The following is a 26,624-nucleotide window of genomic DNA, read 5'->3' on the forward strand; positions in this document are numbered from 1 at the left end:
CGCTATATTTTCGGCACTCATTTTCAAATTATCCGAATACCTTTAAAACCTCTTAAGATCTCTCTATCTGAAAAAAAAAATCCCTTTTCCCTATCCACTTCCTTATTTAAAATTGCCTAAACATTATTTCTAAATTTACCGTAGCTGTTTTCTTGACCAGCTTTATGTATAATATTTTTTACAGACTAAATTTGAGCGTAAATTGAGCGTAAATTTAGGGCAAAAGTCAAATCAATAGTCTGCTTATAGCACAAAATAAATTTCATGAAAACCATCGTTTATTAAAGATTTTATATCAGTTGTGACATTTACTAAGGATCACCGCTTGTATTAGGCTTAAACAATCCATGTGATGGTACAAATTATCGACAACAACAATATTACTACAACCCTTACTGTACATATTGTTGTTCATTCAGGTATATATTGACGTCGGCTGAAAAGTTTCATATGCACATTTGTCTCCGGCGTTTACTTAAAAGTTTCCTCAATGAATTAAAATGTAATTTAAATTTGACTAGAACTTTATTTGATCCAATTAATATAAACAAATACATGTATGCTTAAAAATCATAAAGATTATACGTTGTAAAAATTTTATTTAAAAGAATTGAAATCTTGAAAATTTTTGTCAGTTAGGACAAGAACCAATCTAGATTTGTTTTGAGTAATTAATTAAATCACATTTTATCACTTCTTTAAAAAATTTAATTCAGGATAATAGAGATTGTCTTAAGAGTTATCTTACTTTGCTAATGAATGTATATGTCTACTTATTTTGTGTTGATATGATAATTTTATTCCGAATATGCACCTCTTGTTTTTCAATGATAAAGAACACACAGAAAGCACTGAATGACACGATGACAAAAACATAATGAGTTGAATGAAGTCAAGCTGATGAAATTAAACTATTTCTTCTAAAAAGGATCGAAAATAATAGTATACTTGATGTCATGATAACATAAGGAAAATTTACATTTGAACAAATCCAATCTAACTTAAATTCGATTTTATTGAAGTTTTGTTTTCTATTCAAAAAGTTAATTTGATATTAAACACTGTAGTAAACGTAAATACTTCATTTTTAGTTACTTTACCTAATAAAATAATCGGATTTAAAAGGCCAAGATGAAAAGAATAAGATTTTTCTTTCTGATTTATAGCAATCATATGCCATCGTTTGATACAGACGATCGTAAATTTGACGTGGTTAAGGTCACCTTTCTGTAGATTTGTTTTATGTTATTTATTTGTCAATGCGCATTTTGACATAAGTGACAAGCTATTCGTATACAAGATGGTATTACTACGGTATCGCACCATGTTTGCCTTTTCCATGTTTACACAATTTCTTTGTCGTTTTTAAAAGTTAGAGAAGTGTTTTATCAACATCTAGCAAATATAAGACTTTGTCCTGACAATTGTGTACCGAATACAATAACATAAATATATGGAAGCAAATAACCCAACTCGAGTAACAATAAACATTGATAAAGGAATTAAAAAAAAAAATAATTTAAAAAAAAACAATAACAACCATATTTCGTTAAGATTCATAAATAACAAAAGTCAGCACACTAACTTCTTAGGAGATTGTGTATAAGCACGTGTCCTACGTCATCCTGTGACGTGTACCTTTATATCGCTTAGTCAGGCATTTTGCTCTGATTTTCAGAACATTCACATAACATGAAAGGACACTGAATGTCAACGTCCAATTTATCCACCATGTTAATTCTGTATGCATCAAAAAGTAAGTATTCTTATGGATTTTTAAACTTTTCTATTTATAAAAAAGAAAATTCTCTAAACAAATAATTTAAAAAGAAGAAATCATTTGAAAATCAAATTTGACTAAATCGTATCCTACATTTCTATTTCTGTTTCCAGCTTACTTGTATTAGTTGCTGTCAAATAAAACTTAAGTAGTGCGACAGTTTGCTAACAAAGTTCCAAAATGGAAAGTACAAAGAAACAGTGTGAACATGAATATGATACGCCAGTATGTGTGAAATGTATTTTGTCCAGCAATTGGAGAGATTCCCAGCTAGAACTTTTGTCGGACATTTGCGATTCACTTGGTGGCACAAAGAAAGAGAAAATACGCGCAGATCTGTTGGATTTAGAAGAAAATATTGGACCCAAGTATGACTCAAATCTCGGTGAAGTTGAAGCCTTGCTTTCCAAAATCATCAAACAACACAAAGATAGGAAGAATGTTATCTTAGAATTGGGGGACGAATTACATAAGGTTGTTGACCTTGTCATCAACAAATATCTGTCCGAAGCGGGAAAGATGGAAAAAGAAGACGTAGATTTTGTCCAGTCTATAAAATCGAAATTTAAGTTGTCAACATCAGAAATAAAAGCAGCAATAAAGGAGTGTCGTGAATTTCTAGCGACAGATAACAACAAAAAATTGGCAAAGTATAAATCGAAGAATAGCAAATTCAAGAATATGCCCACCAGATATGAGCTGTCGGTGAGTAGGTTTCAACCACATCACCTTACTGAAGAGAAATTGTGTCAGATAGTTGGATCTCTACAATCTTCTGTCAGGAAGGAAATAAAAGCTCCGGAAAACAATATTTCTGATGCGGAACCCAGCTTAATTCCAAGCCCAGACGTCCATAGTCCAGCTGAACCAATGTCAAAAGTGAGCAGTGAAAGATGCGAGCAAAAGAAATCAAAGGCAGATAGGCTATCAGAGCTTAATGATTTAATGGATTCCATTTCCCAGGCCACAAAAGATATGGCTCCGCTGGACACCAGCCCAAAGGTAACTAAAAAGCTTTCTATTCCTAAAGAATTCAACTCGAAAATCCCAACCAGTCAAAGGGGCCAAAAGGACATTCGCTCCAAAACTGCATTGGAGGTAGAGTGTCCTTTGGAATCCAAAACAAAGCCTTCGTTGAATTTGAATGGTCACGTCGAATCAAGTGCAGAGTCTCCAAATCGGCAGAGCAGCCCTTTGGTCTCTAGTGTTCAAGCAGCCACAGAACATAACGGCCATATGGAAGCGAAATCAGATCACAAATCTAAATCAGAGATAACTGTTTCTATTGAAAAGAGTCTAGAGATAGATATTCCTGCCGCATCGACTTTAAAACCATCTAAACCCCCAAATAGTGAGATGGATCCAAAAATCCAAATGGAGCAACGAAGCACTGGAGAATATTCAAAGGTTACAACAGAGCTAAATGTTCCTTTGAATTTCCAATCAAAAGCAACAGCAGAACTCGCCAAAGAGAGCCCTGTGAATTTACATTTGACAGAAAAATTAAACGATTTGACAAGTTTGAGTCCAAGTGGCAAAAAAGAGGTCAAAACTCCAGTAGAATCAAGCTCAGATGTAAAATCAGAACTCATGAGTTTTGCAGAATCTACATCAAATGCTACCAAAATGGCCAATATCCCGTCGGAAATAGAATCAAAACCAAGGGATGTGCCCGATGACTTTCTTGAAGCCAGTAGCAAATTTGCTAATGTACCTAAAGTTACAGATATTTTTGAAACAGGATATACATACACCTATAAGATTGCTTGTGCCAGGAGTACAAATCAAATTTTTATCTGTGGAAATAACAAAGTCATAAAACAGATGAACTCTGCGGGTAAATTTGTAGAGAAAACTTCCACTGATACTGGAAATCAACCCTTTGACCTGACGCTAACAAGAGACGCCCAACTTATCTTCAGTGACCACAATGGAAAATGCATCAACCTAGTGAAGAATAACGGTAGAATAGAGAGCTTGGTCAAACTACAAAAATGGTTTCCAATGGCCATTTGCAGCACATCCGTTGATGACCTGCTGGTTACCATGGAATCGCAGGATCTTGCCACATGCAAAGTAGTTCGTTATAGTGGATCCACGGTGAAACAAGAAATTCAGTACGACGTAAGAGGCGAGCAGTTGTACTGCAGAGCTGATTTCATCGATGAAAACAAGAATCTTGATGTTGTCGTATCTGACCTTGGGGCCAGACGTATCGTGGTGGTTGACAAGTATGGTATATTTAGGTTCAATTACACCGGGAATCTCCAGTCAGAGAGGTACAAAAGCTTTGGCTGCTCGGGCGTAACCACAGACACCAAAAGCAACATCATTGTTGCAGATGAATATAACGATGTGTTGCATGTTATTGATCAGAATGGACAATTTCTCATGTACATAGATAACTGTAAATTACAGCGACCAGGGGATCTCTGTACCGATAGTGATGATGTACTATACGTTACAGAACCTGTTGCCAACAAAGTGAAGAAAATCAAATTTTACAACTAAATGTGTGGAGAACAACATGTACATTAGCCAGAATATTGTGAAGTCAGAATTAACATTTTGTAAGAAAGTTCATGACGTTCGTGGAAGTGAACATTGTTAGAGGAGAAACTTGACAAGCGACAATTACGAATTAAGTAGAATGTTAATGAATCTAAAAAGAAAGTAAAACCACAATTGCTGTAAGATGTGAACTCAATGACACGCGTTGCTTGTCAAGCAAAATATAAATAGTAGAACCAGGAAATTTGGCAATGTCATCTGCAATGTCGCGACGATAACACATTTTCATATTTCCATTGGTTCTTAGATATTTTCTTATCTATTTTACAGTCGCTTTTCATTCATTATAACATAACCAGATTTATCGGAAAGACGATCCTGGTGCTTTTTTTCGATCTTGTCTTGAAAATATTAGGAATCAGATATGTAAAGGAAAAGCTATCAACTAATATGATAACGTGCATAATTAAAGTCCATGTCTTAGCAAAAAAAAGTATTGGCCATTTTTAAAGGATAAGTGTATTTTGTTGCGTTTTTGGTATGTTGAAATACATGTATTATTCCAGTACTTCCATATGTCAATTATCAATGTTCGTTTCATTGTAATAATGAATAGGACACTTTTTGCAATGTTTTCATGTATCATTGCATGCATTATGTTTAAATGCTGTGTTTCTTGTAGCCAGAGAAAGGAAATTATTTTTTTTAAAAACACACATTAAAAAACAGCATTCATCACTGTCATGTATTTAGTTTTGATAATGAGATTTTGCTTTGAGCGGTCCAATAAAGTTTAACAGAAAGTTTATAGTGATTGGTATTAAAACTTATAATGGTTATATTTAATGCTCGATTTGTCAATAAACAGTATCCCTCTTGGATAATAGATATTGCTCCAACAGGAACCCGTAAAGTTAATGTGGTGAAGTACGATTCTATGAATAACATATAAAAAGTGCATCTTGAAACATCAGTTTAAAAAATCCCTAAGTAATACCTCCCTCATTAATAACAAAACAAGGCTTTGTAATTTCAAATTCAATATAGACCGTTTCATTTGATTACCAGCAAAATTCAGCAGTGCTGGTTATCAACGGAAAAAGTTAATAAATATCCTTACAGGTTTAATAATAAAAATTACGGTTTTCAATGTGAAAAAAAATGTGACAGTGGATGAAATATTTTAATACAGTATTATGTTTTATATGAAATATGGAGATAAAGAACAGTATTCAAGGTCGAAGTCCATTTTAATAATACAAATCGGGAACAGAGCAAAGATTGATAATTAATTAAGATTCCCTTAATTATACAAGTCTACTTAATTACATAGAATCACCAAAAAATGTCAGGTGTTTTTTTTTTTTTTGAATAACAGACGGAGAAAGGCAAAACGAACGTCAACGGAAAATACATAAAGAAAGCTATAATTAAAACCATAAAAACATTAAATTGTGACATTGAAATGAAAATAAATCATGGTTGAATCGAATATTGACAATTATTTTTTAAAGTATAATAAAAAAAAATTGAAATAGTTTCCTTATCTCCATGTTTCTATTTTCGACAAATCAATACCAATGACTAAGTAATATAAATTATATCATCAGGAGCACACCAAGTGTATATGCCATAAATCAAACTCTTTTTGCTAGCACTTGACGCATCTCCATAATCAAGCATATAAAAAGTTCGCGGTAATTTATGGAACCTTAAAGTTACTACTAACATAACATTTCCAAATTGCAATAGTATGAGTTCTAAACGTCTAAAAATGAAAGATACTACATCTTGTTTGCATTTTAGGAACTTATGGTACTACTTATGTTTGTACTCAATAGGTTATCTTTGCATGGAAAAACTACACATATTCCAGAAACGTTCAAATTAATCAACCATAGGAAAGCTCTAGATCTGAAAGGGCTCTCAGAAAAATCATACAAAAAAAACTAATATAACTTTGAGGTCATGAACATCTTTTTCCATGGCAGCATCTGAAAAATGATTAGGCTTAATCTATATGTAAATGGTATTGACAAAAGGGTAAAAAAAAAGTTAACAATTGAAGTAACCAATGCACAAATCCAATCAAGTATCTAAAAGTTATTATCTGTACATTCCTCTTTGCCAATCCATCATCTAACTGAGGAATCAGAATCAATATATCATGAGCAAACAAATTTGTAAAAATTAACTATGTAAAAATCATGCGGCTATAATTTCGTTTGTATCTATATATATATATATATATATATATATATATATATATATATATATATATATATATATATATATATATATATATATATATATATATATATATATATATATATATATATATACACACACACACAAAAGAACCCATACATTTACAAAAAAAATGTTCGTAAGGATGTGAATTAATAAGGATGACATACATGTACGAAATCCTATCAAACAGTGGTCCCCATATGCATAATTCTGATTTTTTTTTTTTTTTTTTTTTTTTTTTGGACAAGAAAAAATCCTACCTATTTCAGTTTTGTATTGTCGTGTACAAACTTCTCGGTAAAAAAAAACACCTTACAGTAGTGTAGGATCTACATTGTACCGGGAAAAACTTGAAAATGGGAAGATTTCGATTATTTCTTTGAAATTTTGTAACTTATGATTCTGTATACTTGTATTTCTGTAATCGATAGCTTTTTTCTAAAAAGGCAGGACAGAAATTTTAATCTTTTTATATGCCTTTCTCTATAACCATCCAATATTGGAACTTAATTCAGAAATCTCGGAGAGGAGAATTAACTCTACAAAGAAACTTTACCAGAAGAAAAACAAACAAACAGTAGATCTCTGAAGTCAGGGACATATATGTAATGACAGCATCTGACAACTGGTCAGGCAAAATCTATCAAAATGATATAAAAGACTCCAAGGTGACATAAATGATAACTTTTTAGCCATACAACAGCGTACACGGAAAATCTTGATTTGAACAGATACAAAAAGTGTTCGAGATAAAACAGTAAATCTAGTTTCTATGAAATTAAAGTAAAAGAAAATATTTTTGTATTTTTAAAACCCTGAACATGGTCTCTTTTAATACTTCAGTTCTTTTTCATCTCTACTTTAGGTAAAAATGGAGTGAAACGCTCTCTTTTTCGTCGCAAGACAATCCTGTGACAAATACATATATAAAGATGATTTGTACAATCAAATTGGATTTTTCAAATCAGTATACTAGTATATAGATATTATCCAAACTAAACTGGATTCATAAGTTTCGTGAAAATTAGTACAGAAATATATTGCAGTCCAGAAAATGCTCTCCCAACCATTTTAAGCTCACGTGAGCTGAAGGCTCAAGTGAGCTTTTCTGATCACATTTTGTCCGGCGTCCGTCCGTCTAGCTGTCCGTCTGTCTGTAAACTTTTCACATTTACATCTCCTTCTCAAGATCCACTGGGCCAATTTCAACCAAACTTGTCAAAAAGTATCCTCGGATAAAGGGGATTCAAGATCGTTAAAATGAAGGGCCACACTCATTTCCAAGGAGAGATAATTAAAAATTAGTGAAAAATTAATGACATCTTTTAAAAATCTTCTCAAGAACCACTGGGCCAGGAGGGATGACACTTACATGTATATGGAAACATCCTCAGGTAGTGTACAATCAAGGTCGTCAAAATCATGACCGCCACAGAAATATCAAGGAAAAACGTTTTATCACTCATACTTCCCTTTCTACGGAAGAAATTCTTAAAAATCAGATGTCAGTTTTAAATATTTTTAATATTCCACAGAGCCAAAATGAATTTGAATTTTGCTTTATATACTGGATTCCGAAACTTCATAAAAATCCCTACAAACAAAGATACATTGCGGGTTCCAGTAAATGTTCAACCAAGTCTCTTTCGTTACTCTTCACCAAGATCTTGACAGTAGTGAAGGAAAAACTGCAAGAGTACTGTGCAACAATATATTCAAGAAGTGGTGTGAATCAGATGTGGATACAAAAAAAAAATTCTAAAGAACTTTTGGACAATTTGAAATTACAAGATGTTACCAAAATAAACAGCTTAAAACATATGACTTTTCAACTTTATACATAACCATTCCCCATGATAAATTAAGCTCCAGGCTTTTTGATATCATTAACAGCTGCTTTTTTGGTAAAAATGAAACTCGTAAATTTACTTACCTAGTCATTGGTCATTTGCAAAATTGCTTTCTTAAAGCACATTCTAATTGCACAAACGAGTACTCTGAAGTTGACATCAAAGAGATGCATGAGTTTCTGATTGACAATATCTATGTGGTTTTTGGAGACCAAGTATTCCAACAATCTATTGGAATTCCCATAGTTACCAATTGCGCTCCGTTATTAGCAGACCTAATTTTGTATTCATCTGAAACATAATTTGTGCACAATCTTATGCGTGAAAAGAAGAAAACACTTGCTGTGGCCTTCTACTCGATATTTAGTCATATCGACGACGTATTGTCAATTAACAATGGTAATTTCCATTCCTACGTCGATACGATATATCCTGGTGAGCTTGAGATAAAAGATACCACAGCGTCTTACACATCTGTTTCATACTTGGATATTTTACTTGAAAAGACGTTAATGGTAATCTAACAACCAAACTACATGTATATGATAAACGTGATGACTTTAACATTTCTATCGTCAGCTTCCCTTACTTATGCAGCAATATTCATCTTCTGCATACGGAGTGTATATATCTCAGTTGATTCGATACGCAAGAGCATGCTATGCGTATGAACAATATCTAAAATGAGGTAAATTATTGCCAAGCAAGTTGATGAAACAAGAATATCAGCAGTTTCGTTTAAAGTCGTCATTTTCTAAGTTCTATGGTCGATACAATGACCTTGTCAGCAATACAATTTATCATTGAGTCAAATGCTGACTGGCGTTTTTCATACTAATTGTTAGTCCATTATTAATACACTGAATTGACGACGGATTTTTTCCCGTTATTTCCTGATCATGACAAGGAGCACACGGCGGGTGTGACTGCATGGTCAGCAGGGGATGCTAGCTCCTCCATGGCACCTGATCCCACCTCTGATGTTTCGGAGGTCCGTGTTTGCTCTGCACCTATTTTGTATTGTTTTATGGACTTTCATATTGAATATTTTTCGTTATCTCCAATATTCGGAATTCCAATAGATTGTTGGAAGACCTGGTCTCCAAAAACAACAGAGACATAGACAATATCCTCTAGCATCCTTTTGATGTCAACTTCAGAGTACTTGTGTACACAATCAGAATGTTTTAACAAAATAATTTTGCAAATGACCAATGACAAGGTAAGAAATTTACGAGTTCCATTTTTATTGAAAAGCAGCTGCCAATTATATCAAAAGGCCTGGACTTTATTTTACCGTGGGGAATGGTTGTGTATAAGGTTGAAAATTCTTAAGTTTTTAAGCTTTTGATTTTGGTTAAATCTTACGACTTCAAATTGTCCTAAAGTTCCTTAAATTCTTTAAGTATCCACATCTGATTTACACCACTTCTTGAATATACTGTTGCACAGTACTCTTGAAGTTACTCCGTCCTACTGTCAATATCTTAATGAGGAGTAAAGAAAGAGGTTTAATTGAATATTTACTGGAACCTGCTACATGTATGTATCTTGGTTTGTATGTATTCTTAAACCCCCGTCACATTTCCAAAAACGACCAACGGCCGACGGGTTTTGGAGCAAAAACGGGATTCTTCGGATGACAGTCGTCAGTTCATCGGCCGTTGTCTTGGACGATTTTGACCTCTTTTTTTGTCGGCCGACTAATTTTGTGTCCATCGGTCCAAGTTATAATTTTTCCTGCGTCGGTGGCCGATTTCCTCAGTTGAAGTTATCCGTCGACCGACCTTCGATCATCGTCCGACCTTCGGCGGTCAGTTTATTAAGTCGGTCGTCCGTCGTTAGGCAATAAGGGTGTTTAAAATTTCGGCCGACGGTTAAAATCAAACTGTAGCTCAGAGCTAGATGATCCGGTGACGATTGGCCGACTTATGAATATCTAACCTATTAGGGATACATAACACAAACAAAATTTTGATTCATGGATTGATATATGTTTTATGAACGGAAATAACATAAATAATTAATCCGTAAGATATGAAGAAATCTAAGCAGGGAAGAATACTTCCCTGCTTAGATATGCACCATTTGTCGTTTTTATGCCATTCCATACAAAATTTTGCACACATTTTCAACATTGAGTCACAATTTTATAAGATTCTGCCACTTTGCCTTGCAAACATTACTCACATCACCTATCTGAATATAGATCTTTGAAAAAAATATTGCTGATTTCTAGAGAAAAAGATTTTTTGTTTTATCTATGCAAGTCATCGGTGTCCCAAGGAAATAATGTGACTGCTCCGCGTCGCCCGATACTGAGTCGGCCGATCCTGTTCTTTCAGCCGACAAGACCAAAAAAATTTTGTCGTCCGACCATCGGCTTAAATGTGACCTAGGCATTATAAAGTTACGGAATACAATATTTATGTGGTAGTTCAAATTCATTTTGATTCTTTGGAATATTAAAGATATTCAAAACTGACATGATTTTTAAAAATTTCTTCCTTAGAAAGGGAATTATGAGTATATGTTGGATTACCATTGTAGAATTAAATCTAAGTTCTAAAATTATACAATTTTTATGATGAGCCTTACAAACAAAGACTGTGTTGTTACCTGCATTTTCAGCAGGGACCAGTACATACTGATCATGTAATCTATCTAATTCTTTCTTAACTTCTGGATTATTGAATACAGAAGGATAGATGGTTTTCATATTGCCCATCAATCTTTTAATACGCGATTTTAACACGGATCTGATACATTTAATCCATTTTAACAAAGTGTTAACGTCTTTCATATTTGGCCCATAGTCTGGTGTAATCGTCAATAGAATCCATAATATTTATGAAATTCCGAATTATTTTAATTATGAAATTTCGGTGAGCTTGCCTAGCATTAGAAGACATAAAAGTTTTCTGAAGTTGATATCAAAAGGATGCCGTTTTTTGTCATTGACAACATTAATACATTCTTTGGCTTTTAAAGAAATGTTTGAATTCCGATGGGCACTAATTGTTCTTCTTAATCAATTATCCGACCTGTTTTTATATTCTTATGAAGCAGAACTTTTTCAGAAACTTTTACATGAGAAGAAAACACTTTCTATGGCCTTCAACTTGACATTTTAAAAAAAAAATCGACAACATATTATCAATAATCAATGGTTACTTCCAGTTACTTCCATTTATATGCCAACTATATATCCCAGTAAAAAAACACCAGAGGATCTGCTTTATTTGTTTCATATTAGGATGTTTACTAGATTAATAGAGCCAATGAACAACTAAATTTTATGATAAATGCAATGACTTCGGCATTTCCATAGGCAACATTTCTTATTCATGACATTGTACTATAGCAATATCCTTTTATCACCTGCATATTAGGTATTTACATCTCCCAACTTATTTAATACTCAAGAGAAATTCTTTGAGTAGAATCAATTATTACAGCTACATATACTACTGACAGATAAGTTAATGCTACAGGAATTTTAACAACTTTGTTTAAAATCAGCACTACATAAAGTTATAGTCGTTAAAATGACTTATTTTATCAAAAACATTTGTATAATCTACCACTGGGTCATATTTTGGCACAAATATTTTCTTTTAAAATAAACATTAAATCTACAAAACGATTTATTTATTTAAGGAATGACTCTAAATCTTGGCCAAATTATCAAGTATAATATGGTTTGGGTCAGTTTACGCTTTATAATCCGCGAAGCGGATTATAAAAAAGCGTAAACTGACCCAAACCAGATTATACTCGATAATTTGGCCAAGAATTAGAGTCATTCCTTATGATTTAATTTTGAAATAATTAAACAACTTTGGATGTAAAATTATGTTGCTTTTTACGAGTTCAAATTTACCGCGCAATAATACAACCGTAGTAACGGAAGTGATGTGAAGCGAGGGGAGGTAATAACTGATACATAGATCTAGCAGCCATGATGTGTGTTCACATGAGGTAAGATCGAGTAATTGTTTGAAGTTAAAGATACAGTTATTAAATCCTGAATTTTCCATGGATTCTGAGGACTGGAAATGAGGGGATTGCATGGATAACATGATTAAGCTGGTCGTCAAGGGGGTGTGTCCCCATACCAAACCAGATTATACAAAATGTTTTGCGTTCTTTTTTGGAAATCAACCAATGAGAGGCGAGAATATAAACAAAATTAAATTATTCATTTTTAAAACATATCAAGATAAATGTATTTTGAAACATGTTACAGACAGTACACAGCTATAATTATCTGTTTTGCTTGGCTAAAGAGGATCAAGATAAATGAATATATATTTTTTAAACATTTAATAAACTTTGTACAATCAACACATTCTTTTTTAAAGAAATCATAAACAATCATGTTATATAATAATAATAATAATGTCAATAAGATCAAAACAAAATGTTTTACGCTTTTATATTCAGACAAAGAAAAAAAATGTCAATTAACCATAGATAAGGCACTGTAGAGAAATGAAGAAAAAAAAATATTTAAAAAATAAACACTTTTCACATTCTTGGAATAAAGATTTAAAGATTTAAACAAGTTCAATTTCATTCAAATGCATTGTGTATAAAAAAATAAACTAACTAGAGGTACTGTGAGCGATGAGCTCACTAAATGATACCCCCCGCCTCCCATATGGTTATAACTGGTGAAAAAGTCCATGTTTTCCTATGGCCGGGAAACCCAAAATATGTGTCGGATCAAAAAGTAAAATAGGAGGTGCACAATGGCAATATGTAATAAAGATTCTGTGAAAGTTTCATCAAATTTCATTCAGTGGTATGAGAGGAGTTGCGGATAAGAGATGGGTACCCCAAAGCGTAACAGACGGAAGGACAGACGGACGGACGGACGTACAGACAGACGGACGGACGGACAGACGGAATTAACGATTACTATATACCCTCCCGCTTTTCAAGCGGGGGGTATAAATATTATTATGGTCAGTCATGATAGTGATGCATCATATGCTGGAAAAAAAAGTCTTGTAGGGCCAGTTTGTTTCCCATTAAAGGATATTTTAAGACTCAGATAAAAAGATATACATTTATATGATGAGCATTTTGGTAACAAAAGCATTTTAGTAAATGAAAAATCACGTTGCTATTTTCATAAACCTTAAAAAGTTAGAAATTGAATATGAACCTTCAGGTTAAATGTTACGATGGGTATAGTGCTGGTATACACTGACATGTAATATTTTAGTAATCTTTCAGTAAAGCACTCATGTGTAATGTCAATAATAAGAAATCTGTTGAGAGACCAAGAACCTCTGGTAAAGTATGAGCTACCAACTAAAAAAAACAACAAATTTTTACTATTAACAGGCTTATATATGCCAGGAGAGCATCCATCAAAAGGCGGGCTTTTGTATTTGTACTGCTAAGTGTTTTAAACATAGACCCATAGAAAAGTGTAAAATGTTTTAACTTAAAAAAGGGATTTTGAAAGGATCATACAAGCAGGTTAAAATGACAACTGGTCACACAATATGCCCATTTTAAAAAATTGTGAAAAATAGATAAAAAATGAAATTAGAATTGATCAATATACCACATTGACATTTATCATTAATTCATGAATCTATATATTGTATCTATTAGCACCAAGACAGAAATATTTGGCTTTTCAAACTAGATGTTTATGTATCACACCCAGTCTCTGGGCTGTTTTAGTACTTTGATCATCTTCTCCTCAGTGGAATTAGGAGCGGGTTCATGTCTATATTCCCAGTTCTACAAAACAAGTAATAACCCATAAATAACAAATTAATATGGAGATAAAAACTGATCACACAAATCTGTACATGTACAATCACAACAATGGGTCTATTTTGCTTTATTGTTTCTTATTTCTCATTTTACTTACGTTTGTTTATTTTCTATCTTAATGTATCAATTTTCTTTCTTTCGGTAATTTACAGTATTAGTCAAAACAAAGCGAAAACATGGGTCACTGAATACACAAGAGGTGGAGGCAGGTGTCGTCTTACAGCTCTGCTATTACCTGCTTATGGTGTTTGTGTTTACCAACTTATTCGCTATTCAAGAGCTTTCTCTGAGTACACTTGATTTTTAAAGCTGAGTATGCTACTCACTTATAAGTTAATGCTACAGGGTTTCAAAACACTTATTTAAAGTCATCATTTTGCAAAATCTAGAGTGGCTAAAATGACCTTTTTGGCAAGTATAACCTATCATTGGGTTGTATTTGCATTTGGGCTCTTTTGTTTTATGTTAGGCCTTTGTTTTTATACTGAATTTGACTACGGAAAATTCCATCTACCTGGTCCGAGTTCACATTGTGTATGACCTGTCAATAGGGAATGCTTAACCCCGAGGTTCCTATGTTATAACTTGCACACCTTGAAACTACCTGTATCTTTTCATTTAAGTATAATGCTTGTTGCTGAAGATTTACATGAAGTTTCTTAAAAAGTTTGGAGTCCCCCCAAATCAAAAGACAATCAATAGATTGACCTGTAGCCACTCCAGAACTGATCCCTCCTTGAGAGAAACATAATAATTTTGAATAAAATGCCACAAGGTTCCAGCATTTGATAAACTATTTTCGCCTCATCACACTTACTGCTGTGTTGGGTAGGGACATTAGAATACTCTCATATCTAGCCCCTGGAGTCTGCAGACCAAACTTTGTCCCTCTGTCATAGATCAGGTTAAATTCAACATATCGACCTCTCCTTAAAAGCTGCCATCTTCTACAAATGAAAGAAAAGCTAATGTACTGTTTATTCTTTGTTGATAATAAATTAATAAACTAATATTCCATTTTGCTGAATGTGATGTCTGAAAGTAAACGCATATATACACAGACATCGTAAACATACAGTATATTTAAGTTAAAATTCCTGTCCAAACATATAATTACACTTTTTCTAAAAAACCATATGTTCCACCATTATTTTTTAAAAGAGGTGTTTCAACGATTAAATATTAATACTGTAATGTAATCAAAAAGGGGCTTTTTAATTGGAAGAAGATAGGATTAAAGAAGACAGATGTTTTCATGAAGGAAAGAAACTGCTTGGCAAAGAGAAATGTGGTGGTTGAAATAGGTTAATGTGAAGATTCTCAATGTTATACCTTTCTCGATGAGAGTAGCCATCATTTTTGTGTTTTTCTACAATAGGAATGTATGATGGTAAAACGGCATCAGCACACGTCTGTAACAAGAGAGGTAATTCTGTTTATAAATATTGTTTTAAATTCTGGAAACTCCTTTTTCTTTATAAAATGAACACTAAGTTTTGCATACTTGTAAAAAGGAATTTGACTGTTTATGCATTTGATTCCTTATTTAGTGCATCAGAAAATTATTTATTGAAACACCCATCTAAAAGCAATTTTTTTCTTTATTTTCATTCTTATTAATGTAATGACAATCACATAATGTACCTGTACAAATTCATACATATCACTTTGAGGTTCATTGTCTAAATCATCAAAGAAAATTCCCCCTATTCCTCGCGTTTCACCTACAATATAAACATTAAAAATTCAATTCACAAAACAGAATGGTATCAGTGTAATATTGTCAAAGCCAGATTACTTTAGACATGTGGAAAGAAAATATTTACCTCTATGAGGAAGATAGAAATATTCATCACACCACTTCTTAAACTTAGGATAAAATGTTTTATTGTGTTTGTCACAAGCGTCTTTTAGTGTTTTATGAAAATGTACAGCATCCTGAAGACAAATAAAATACATTGCAATTAAATTCCTCAGTAACAATATTTCTAATAAAACATATTTTCCTACTTAAAAATTGTTTTAACTGTGCATTACGTTTCCCTGATAATTTAAATTAACTTTCATATTTCATATAGCCGTCTTATTGCAGAAAGTCACAAAAATGACCAGAATACAAATTATAGATACATGTATTATTATTAACAATACTAGCATTCAAAAAGTAAGCTGTTATATATACATTAAGAGTAAGAATCTAGCAGAGCAGATCTTTATCAGGGTTTCCTTTGTGAAGGAAAAGACAATTAAGACCTAAATGTAATTGTGCAATAACTTTCTTCTTTATAAGTATTCCATTATGAAAGATAATTTTATTCAAGCAATATCTAACTATATAGAATACCGTATAAGTGGAAATTTTAGCGAGTATTTAATTTTGGCATTAGCGAGGATGCTGAGATCGCTAAAATTGAATATTGCTAAAAATTATTTGCCTGTTATTTGCAAAAGCTTCTTCAGTGACCCTTTTCAAATCGCTAAAATTGAATATCGCTAAAAATAAAATACCAGTTTTTAAGGAGAAATTGCTAAATTTGCATCTCACTAAAATTTCCACTTATACAGTAATTAATTTTCAATGATATTACTACAGTTGACAGCTTTTCGATCCAAATCTTGACCTCTTACTTTGTAAACTGGACCCAAATTGATATTTTACAAACAGAATACTCTTATGAACTTATACATAAAAATACTGAGGATGTTCCATGAAAGCATTTTGAGTGTAATATAACAAACCTTTTCAAAGAGATAATTTGGTGTTAGATCTGTTCCTCCCCCAAACCACCAGTGGACTTTTCCTTTCTCATCCACCACCTCAAAGTACCGATAATTAAAGTGGATCGCAGGCACATAGGGATTTCTCTGGAATTCAGAAGTACACATATCTCAAATTTTCAAGTTTAATGCAAAAATACATAGAGCATGCGTGCATGCATTTCTTTACTCTGTTTATGCTCTGTGTATATATCAATGAAGTTTGGTGCATATTTATTATTACAAGAAGTCAAGAAGTAAAGTAGCTGTTACAGTTGTAAAAAGTACAGGGTGTAAACTTTCTGTGGTATAAAACATATGAAACTTACAGGGTGTATGACACAGCTGACTCCGGTGGCAAAGAAGGGTAATGTCTTGCCCTCTAAAGCTCTGCCTCTACAACAGAACAACAGAAATACTTGTTTCAAAGATTCAACTAATCAACAACTAGAACTTACAACAATACAGTTATACTAAATAAACAGAAGGAAACTAACCTGGCTTTCATTTGAGCGACGGCTGGAGGGGGTAGGTTTCCATGCACCACAGAGATGTTGACTCCTGCCTTCTCAAAAACGAGGCCATCCTTCATAACACAAGTGATTCCACCCCCTCCCTAAACAAATATAACAAATCACTGTAAAATCACATATTTTCGTAGGGTCAATTTTTCAAGATTTGTGGAGAAAATATTAGTTTGTGGGGATTTGATTTTCACGGCTGGAGAATGTTTAGTGGTAATGCATATGAAATTTTAAATTTTGTGGTAGACATCAATTTGTGGGTCTCAATCTTCATACCTTGAAAACAACAAAAAATTAACCTCCCATGAAAATAAATTAGTTTTTTCACAGTATGTTTTATACATATTGTAATTTATTATTTTCAGGAAAATTCATTCATATTCATAAAGAACTCCCTAGTCATATTCATCCTCATTTGAACTTTCAGGATGTTAAATTCAATTGAATTCTTCTCTCATAATATTTAATATGTGGGGCTTATTTGACTTAATCTTTTAATTAAATTCAATGAAAAGATTCTGGATTACTACTTGGTTGCACCTTCATTATTACCCCTCTCCTTTACTTTTTTTCCCAAATTTCACAACTCCTTGATAATATATGTTAAATAATTTACATTTCAGTGAAATTGTCATAGAATTTCTGACCTTTTAAGACATTGAAATCCCTGACCCCAAAGTTTCATTTTTACTAAGGTAAGCATTAACAATCAGTTCGTCCATTACCTCTGCTCTTGTCCATCTGTCAACAAAAAATTTCTGGTTGCCATCAATCTCTTCCAGTTTTCTGCAAACTTCTGACTAAATAAACAAATTTGATTTAAAAAAGTAAAATGCAACTCAGAAGTACACGAAGAATATACATGTGTATTCAATTAACATAGAGATGAAAAAGAACTAAGGTTTTTTTTTTTTAACAAGGAAACAGGTCTGGAATTTTTCTTTATCAAAAATACCTGAATTCTCATCACCATGGCTTCCATTTTATATTTCATTTCTGAACTCCTCTGAAATGAGAAACAAAAATCTTTTAAAATCTGATGGTACTTTATATACAAAATCATTAAATGTTATAACAGTTTTATCAAAGAAAAGCTGTTGTCTTGCTGAGGTATAAATTCTAAAATATCCCCATATTCTTCTAGGATGGAACAAGTATATAGTCCTTTTTGTGCAACTAATAAATCTACACACATATTGTGTAACATACTTTGAATGTCATTTTATGGTCTACCTTCTGCATTGTAGAATTTGATTTAATTAATAGATATAAAAGCAGGTAAATAAAATCAATTAAAAGATATATTTAAAACATTTACAAAAATTTCTGGCATGAAGTGTATTGGCCTAGACCATGCAGTCTTAAAAAACATACCTCTTCTAGAAGTGTCTTGTCTGTAATTGGTTCAGCCATCCATTTTGATAAATCAAGTTTCCTTCCACTGTTTGCAAGTACCTGAAATTAATTTTCATTTTCAATGTAATTTTCTAAATCTACATATCTGTCTCTTGTTCAACACTTTATCTCTGGACAATTCAAATAATACACATGCAGTGAAGCATTTTCATAGAAGATATTGTTTATAAATGATGAATTTTTATCAAGTCTGAAGCAAAGATCTGAGGAAGCAAATTATATCAAATATTGGTTTAATTAGTATTGTACACATGTACATTTAGTAACAATCAAATCTGTTATCCAACTTGGTTAATCTAAGAAATCAGCTTCAGAAACCTTGAACTCACTGTATTGCTGTTGCTATGGTAACATATGATTGACACTCCAGCAACTCCAACTGACACAGCCCCACATGACCTGTAACAGGCAAATTAATACAAAATGAAAATTAATTAAAACAAATTTTTTATCTACTGGAGGATTTAATCTCTTTATGCTATTTGTGATTTTAAACAAGAGCAAATGCTCGTGAACATTTCTGTTGGTGGTACATGTATAAGGAATTTTGGTGAGCGCTCGTAAGTGCTTGCGAATGTTCACTCTGTTGAACAGGCCTCTGATCTCATAGTATTATAATTACTAGCTCAGAACTGTGCATCTAGCTCTCTGAAGGAAATAAAACATAACAGAGGGTTACAGATTCACTCACTGAAAAAAAAAACTTTGATTTAAGGCATTTTTTGTTCACATTTCCTCGTTTTATTTACTTGTATACCTTTCAACAGTAATGGTGGTTGCTAAGTATAAAGAGCAAAATTAATGCTTAGTGGTAAGATTTATTCCCCTTTACTGTCAGACATTAGGATTGAAAACATGATATTCCAAGACCACAGTACAGGGCTGGCTGGACCAAAACTGTTGTCATGTAAATGTGTTTAAAGTAACAACCATCGAGGAAGATATTGCAATGAATAACACTTTTAAGTCTGAACGAAATTTTTTTTTCTAAATCAGAGGTCTCTTTCTTTCTGTTTGTCTGCCAGTGTGTGTTCTATACGTGTTTGTCTTTGAGGGTATGTGTGTATTTGTGTGATATTACCAGATGAACAATTTTCTATGGCTCTGCTTCAATATGGACTTTGTACTGCAGCTGTAGGCTGTTCTCACTCTTGTCAAAGCTGTACGAAGGAGTTTCATTTTTGTTTATTCTGCGTCATTCTGCAAAAGAAATAATTCACCAGATGAAAATACAAAGAATCATATTTTTATTAACTTCAAATACATGACATATCAAAAATACAATTATCTATGGAGTGAACACTCTAAGGGAAATAACTCCTCTGCGAGACATACATAGGGATCAGAACATTTTATTTTCATTTAACATATGTAATGGTTGAGGCCATGGACTTGAATAGCTCAGTTAGTACATGAAGTACACTTGACTAGTGATGCAAGGAATTCTGGTTTGATCCCCAGTCCAGCCATACATTTTCTCCTTTCCTTTCCTGTTACAGATTTGGTGCCATTGACCACCCCTGGACTTGCAGGTGAAAATCCTGCCGGGGGGCAATAAGAAAATTAAGGTTGTGTCTTATAGGGCTTAGACATTTTGTGGAAGAATGAATGTAAGGGTATGGGCTATGGAACAGCCAGGGTAGCTCTGGTTTGAGTACCTGAGTCAAAGTTAGTGATGCGAGGGTCCCAGGTTCAATTCCCAGTCCATCCATATCTTATTTTTATTTTATCCTTCCTCCTAAAATTTTCACTGCTATGAAATCTCACTAAAGAAAAATTGGAAGTTTTGTCTGAAATTTCTAAGTTGATAATAAAAATTAAATAAAAAAAAGAAAGATCATATCAAGCACAATCAGGATAACTTAATTTCTATCTCAGACACAGAGAAAATGGGAAAGATGAGACCATGCAGGATTAAAACAAGGACCACTCAAATACATTTAAGTACAACATATTAAATATAAGTCTTTTCAGGGACCCCTTATAATATCTAAAAAAAAAAAACCAACAACTTTTCGACAACAGTTGATCCACTGACTTTATACTTCCCTGCCACAGCAGTTGAACCTTGAAGTACTTCTAATGTCCTTTTTTAAAAATAAAACCTTTAAATGTCAGTTATTTTAGTTATTTCTGGAAAAACCAGTTAGACAGTACTAAACAGGTACATTTACCAGTAAACATAAATCATTGGGTACTTTTGCACTATGGCCATTAAGTGATCATTCTCCCATCAAATGGACATAGTGTTTTCATATTGAAAGTACAAGTACCTACTAATTATTTGGTATTTGAATTTCAGTAATATACTTATGTTTTGTCTTTTGGTCGTCTAAGGACGACTGAGTGAGTGAGCGAGTCTTATGTTTGTACTTTTATAAATATAAAGTTATGATTATCCCTTAGAATATATTCTGATTGGCTCCCTTGCATGTCATATGCAGGGGAGACAATTTGTGATATCTTATTCATGTACAGGCGGCTCTTCAGATGTCAGGGAGACAATATTTGATATCTTATTCATGTACAGGGTGACAAATGTCTTGTTTTCCTTCAGATGTCAGGGAGACAATTTGTGATATCTCATTCATGTACAGGGTGACACATGCCTTGTTTCCCTTCAGATGGCAGGAAGACAATCTGTGATATCTCATGTACAGGGTGACACATGCCTTGTTTCCCTTCAGATGGCAGGAAGACAATCTTTGATATCTCATGTACAGGGTGACACATGTCTTGTTTCCCTTCAGATATCAGGGAGACAATTTGTGATATCTCATTCATGTACAGGGTGACACATGTCTTGTTTCCCTTTAGATATCAGGGAGACAATTTTTGATATCTTATTAAAGTACAGGGTGACACATTTCTTGTTTCCCTTCAGATATCAGGGAGACAATTTATGATACCTCATTCATGTACAGGGTGGGAGCTGTGTTGCTTCGCTCAAGATGACAATGAAATAGTGCAAGCAAGTGGACATGCAACAACTGTGTTGTCTCCCTTTAGATAAAAAAAATTAAATGTCAAAAGCTAGACTGTGCCCAATCAGTTAATACTGTAGAAGTACTTTTTTTCCACGTGATACCATGCTATTAATTTTCGCTATGTACGTGGTCACACATTTTCTGACGAAATTTGTCCAAGCGTTCTTAATATAAATGTAAGGCAAATAATGATAGTCTACATGCAAATTAAACAGAAATTGTGATTCTGCAGAATTATGACCTCATGGAAAAAAATACATTTACAGTAATTATATCAATAGTTGTCTATATATTGACATAAATTTGTAGTATAGAATCAGAGCAGTGGGTAACATAGGAACAAAAGAGGTTTGTCTGATATGTAGGCTCTATATATATAATATATATAATCCTATATTAAAGTGAGATTCTTAAGGCTATTAAAATATGTTATGGACTCTTTAGAGGGGAGACATCACAAATTATCTGGTCTGCATGAGTAAGTTTGTCACTCTTATTACGGATGCAGGTGTACTCAGCTGACAACCCTAAAAAAACAGTATTTTGAGAAAAATTTTATTAATTTACTTGTGTTCACCCTTCTATTTTACAATATACTACAGAAAGTAATATTAAATAGACTAGTCTGTTTAGAATTGTGATGGTTTGGACTGATATACTGGCCTGGATAGCTCAGCAGGAAAAGTGCCTTGTAGCTAATGATAAAACACTACTTAATATAATGATAGAAATATCATTAAGCATTGCTTAATATCATAAAGTATTGCAAAAACTAGTTCACATTCTCAACCGCTTATTGATATAGTTCTTGCATTCAAGAAGCAACGGTTTAACATTTAGAGGTTGAGATTGATTGTATATTGTGTAACGTCCCTCTCAGGAATCTTTCACTCATATGCACATGCCACCACTTGTCTGTGGAGAGCTATAAATTTTGTCCTATACTCGGCACTCAGGGCCATTGAGCAGTGAGGGATCTTTTTCGTGCCAGCAGTGCACCTACTGCGACACAGGACCTTGGTTTTATATGGTCTCATCTGAATGGACTGGTCTCCACGTCCAACAGTAGGATTTGAACCTCCTTATTTAAGGACTCTGTATAGCAGGCGCTCTAAGCACTGTGCCATGCGGGCGACTTAGTGGTTCAGAAAGTCAACTATTTAATAAATTGCAAAAATTTTATAATTTGCACAATGTTGAAAAGCTTAATGGTATTTTTTTCATTAAAAAGTGTTTTTTTCATTAGCAGCCATATCATGTTATCTCTTTTCCTGTTATTTTTACATATTGTCTATTGTTACTTAATTCCTACATTGTTTCAATCGTGTCACATATTTATCATTTTATTATCATGATTATGGCAATACTAATTTCTGTACTAATCATGCTAATAATGCCAAATTGATTTAGTTAAGCAAACATTGATAGTTCTTAAATTTCAAACATGTAAAATCAACAATAGTTAGGTATTAAATTAAATTAAAGGCATTATGGATAAATGCCGTTTCTACTTTATCATTCCTATTGCCTTTTCTCTGGTGTTTTTCACCATATATGGTAGAAATTCAAGCAGAAAACACTTAGACAGTACATTACATAAAATGATTGCATAATATATGAATCCAAATGAGTCATCATATTAACTGAAGTACATATAATTATGTATATGCTTATATTAATATATATATATATAATATACATGTATATATTAGTAAATTTCAAATACATTCTCTTCCGAAAAATAAACATCAGCAACTCAAAAATTACATAAAATTAAAAAAAAAAATCATACTAAAAGACAGTATAGTACTACAGTAATTAAAAGTTGTTTTGCACAAAAATGGATATTGCGAATTCATGGATATATCTAAGCAAAGTTTTCTGATCCCCAATTATAACTGATTTTAAGAATTTCTTATTTGGATATAATGAATAATAGATATAGCAAAGTAATTTCACAGGTCCAAGTTACTTCATTATTTTCTTTTGCAAATCTAGGGATTTCAATTTAACTTTCTATAGATTAACTTCAAACCCTTAACATTGGTGTGTCTTATACCTATATTTCCTAATTATTGTAATAATCTCATACTTGTCTGTTATGGGCTCTAAATTAGAAATAAAATGTTTTGTTCTGTTCTGTTCTATACCAAGAACACCTCTATTAGAGTCCTCACTGAGAGTGCCTTAAAATTTTTTTAAATTTCAGTATTTTTAATACCCAGATATCAAAATTTACTGGTACATGTTTATAATACTAATAGAAGAAAGAATGCTGAGGTTCATGGGAAGTTTTCCGGGTAAAAATATGCTGGGGTCATCATTAAAATATATTTTTGACGTTAACTCCATTACCCACATTTCTGAGTTGGGTAGCAATAGGTATTTATTTATTATTTTTTTTTTTTTTGGCTTTACAATATTGTACAAAATGATAACTCTCATGAAAATCACAGACTCAGAATTTATTGATAATTTGCATTACACACTGGATAGCTCAGCAGATTTCATATTTATTATACCATAAAATTTTTAATCAAAAGGCATATTTCCTAGAAAAATTATGCTATTCTATAGAGACTAAATTTAAAAAATGAAAATCTTAAAGTGCTGAAAAAAAAAAATGATTGGGTATAGGCAGTAGTAGGGGCAATTTCGATGGGTCGGTCAGAGTACATCAAACAAATTTTTATTGTTGGTCTGGGGTTCCTTTATTTTTATCTTTGATACGGCTGTGCATGTAAATTTTACTTGGTAACCTCTTATTCTTTCTAAAAATAATACAAACATAGACATTTTGAAAGATTTCTCCTTAGAACTAAAAATTTCTGACTAACTTCAAAGTAGGAGCACATGTTTGGCATGAATACGTGATTGACACATCATCACGTTTATATTAATTTTTAATGACACGCTGAGATCCTTCGTAAATTTTCAGATTAAAATGTTTATAACTGAAATTTTATTGAAGGAAGTGTTTTATTGTCTGAAAAATAAACGTGGAACGCTCCATATGTTAAACTTACAAATTGTCAATCCTCACACACAGGGGGCTGCCATATTTGTTTACATTTGTTTTTAAGATTTATTCTACCAAAACGAAGAAAGGAGCACCTGACGATTTCAGGTGTATCCACATCCCTCCTGATGAATTGTTAAAGACACTAGAACTTGGCAAATTTAAGTTGAGTTTTAAACTGAAACCGTCCTTAACAGTAGAGATAAAAAATCAAATAGTATTTATTGGAGTATAGTACGTAGAGTATAGAAGAGTATGTAACCACTGTCGTGATCCCGTGCCGGATTGGACAAAACAAGATGGCGGCGGGAACAAATCGAAAAAGGTAGGTACCCGAGATTTCTGTAAATATCCCCCGTTAACCGTCAGATATGCTTGATTCGAAGATACTGTCGAATTCTTAGTAAAATGCTTATTAGTGTGTTTAATTGCTACTTTTCCTATCGTCTCTTAAACTTGAACATTTAACGATTGAAGACTGCAGAATTTCTCCGATTGAGTTTGAAGCGGCATGGAGTTGTTTTTTTCTTCGATTTTGACAGTTTAATGCATCCAGCAGCAGGAGTGTGGCTAACAAATGATACTTTGGAGTAATTCTTACCCGTTGTTATATGTTTATTTGTTATAACCCATTTTATTACAAAAATATTTCGATTTAAAAATGTTGACACGTGCTGGATTGGAATCGGTTAATTTTAATGGAAATTGTGCCGGATTAGACTGCATTTTTGGTGCCGGATTGGATGATGTTCATTATGGTCATTTATGTAATAACTTTTTTTATCTTTAATTTTTTAAGATATGGATGCATCGTTTAATGAAATATACGAGAAGGAGGAATTTGAATAATATAGCTTATCTTACCGAAGTAAGATTGTTATCAGTTATGGTCAACCCCCCCCCCCCCTCGATTAAAAATATTTTTTTTTCCTGTTTCTTTTTATGTCAAATTTTATTGTACCCATATTTCTTTTACAGAGACCACTGTTTTGGTAAACCCCAAAGAGCTCGTGGGGCCAAAAAAAAAGGAAAGGAGGAACCGTTAGTAAGCAAGAGGAATCGTCCGCAAAACCCTTAAGCATACGAGAATTTCATCATGCACATGAGGCGAAATCCGAAATTGCATCATGTTACTTAGTAGGGCCTTTCCATCAGAGGTCAGAAAAACAGCCTCAAATGTATCATCATCAACGGGTGTTAAAAATTTATACATGTACATTTTCTGTTTATTTGAATATAGGATTGAATTGTTTAGAAGTCCCTTCTCTTGTATATTTTTGGTAATATCATTGCAGTCAATAAAGTTAAACTTCATACTCCACAGATAAGAGGTCTTCCAACATTTATTTCAAAGTTTGTGAAAAGGGGGGTTGTCATGGCGTCTATGTAGTACATGTACATTCGAGGTAATTTTTAGACTGCTAGTAGGAAAGGCCCGAGAGTTTGCCATTGGCGAAATTCGATCCTACTTAACAGAGTACTTACGTACGCTAGTACAAAAGAGTGCTTTAGGGTACGCTAGTAAAATTTTATAATTTAATGCAAATAAACTGCTTTCTGTATGTTTTTCTAAATTAGTTTAACATAATAAACATATCATTTAAATAAAATGTGTATGTGTTCTTTATTTTCGAAGTTAGGCCTATTTTAATTTTTGATTTCAGATTGCAGTTTAACACTTGATCCCGATATCGATGTAATTTAACTTCAAATGTTTCGTTGTTAATGTGT

The 26,624-nt window shown here is 32.9% G+C and overlaps 2 protein-coding genes and 1 long non-coding RNA gene across 3 annotated transcripts in view; 2 read left to right on the forward strand and 1 right to left on the reverse strand.

The window, feature by feature from the left end:
* Nucleotides 1–26,624, forward strand: part of LOC134240917 (uncharacterized) — a 228,570-nt gene that overhangs the window by 197,806 nt on the left and 4,140 nt on the right. The window lies entirely within an intron of this gene.
* On the forward strand, nucleotides 1,911–5,296 carry LOC134240910 (microtubule-associated protein 1B-like). The gene has a single exon (XM_062723018.1). It carries the CDS (start codon nucleotides 1,961–1,963, stop codon nucleotides 4,289–4,291), a length of 2,331 nt encoding a protein of 776 aa, XP_062579002.1. The 5' UTR covers nucleotides 1,911–1,960; the 3' UTR covers nucleotides 4,292–5,296.
* On the reverse strand, nucleotides 13,354–24,940 carry LOC134240927 (oxygen-dependent coproporphyrinogen-III oxidase-like). Its single transcript, XM_062723041.1, has 14 exons — nucleotides 24,901–24,940; nucleotides 19,969–20,087; nucleotides 19,217–19,286; nucleotides 18,846–18,926; nucleotides 18,427–18,477; nucleotides 18,197–18,271; nucleotides 17,445–17,563; nucleotides 17,277–17,343; nucleotides 16,930–17,055; nucleotides 16,017–16,128; nucleotides 15,835–15,914; nucleotides 15,523–15,602; nucleotides 15,008–15,137; nucleotides 13,354–14,154 (listed from the first exon to the last, which is right to left on the reverse strand). Exons 2-14 carry the CDS (start codon nucleotides 20,064–20,066, stop codon nucleotides 14,068–14,070), a joined length of 1,176 nt encoding a protein of 391 aa, XP_062579025.1. The 5' UTR covers nucleotides 20,067–20,087; nucleotides 24,901–24,940; the 3' UTR covers nucleotides 13,354–14,067.

Source organism: Saccostrea cucullata, unplaced genomic scaffold (assembly GCF_032062105.1).
Source record: "Saccostrea cucullata isolate Sc308-1 unplaced genomic scaffold, CSIRO_AGI_Scuc_v1 ctg753, whole genome shotgun sequence".
Lineage (NCBI taxonomy): Eukaryota > Metazoa > Mollusca > Bivalvia > Ostreida > Ostreidae > Saccostrea > Saccostrea cuccullata.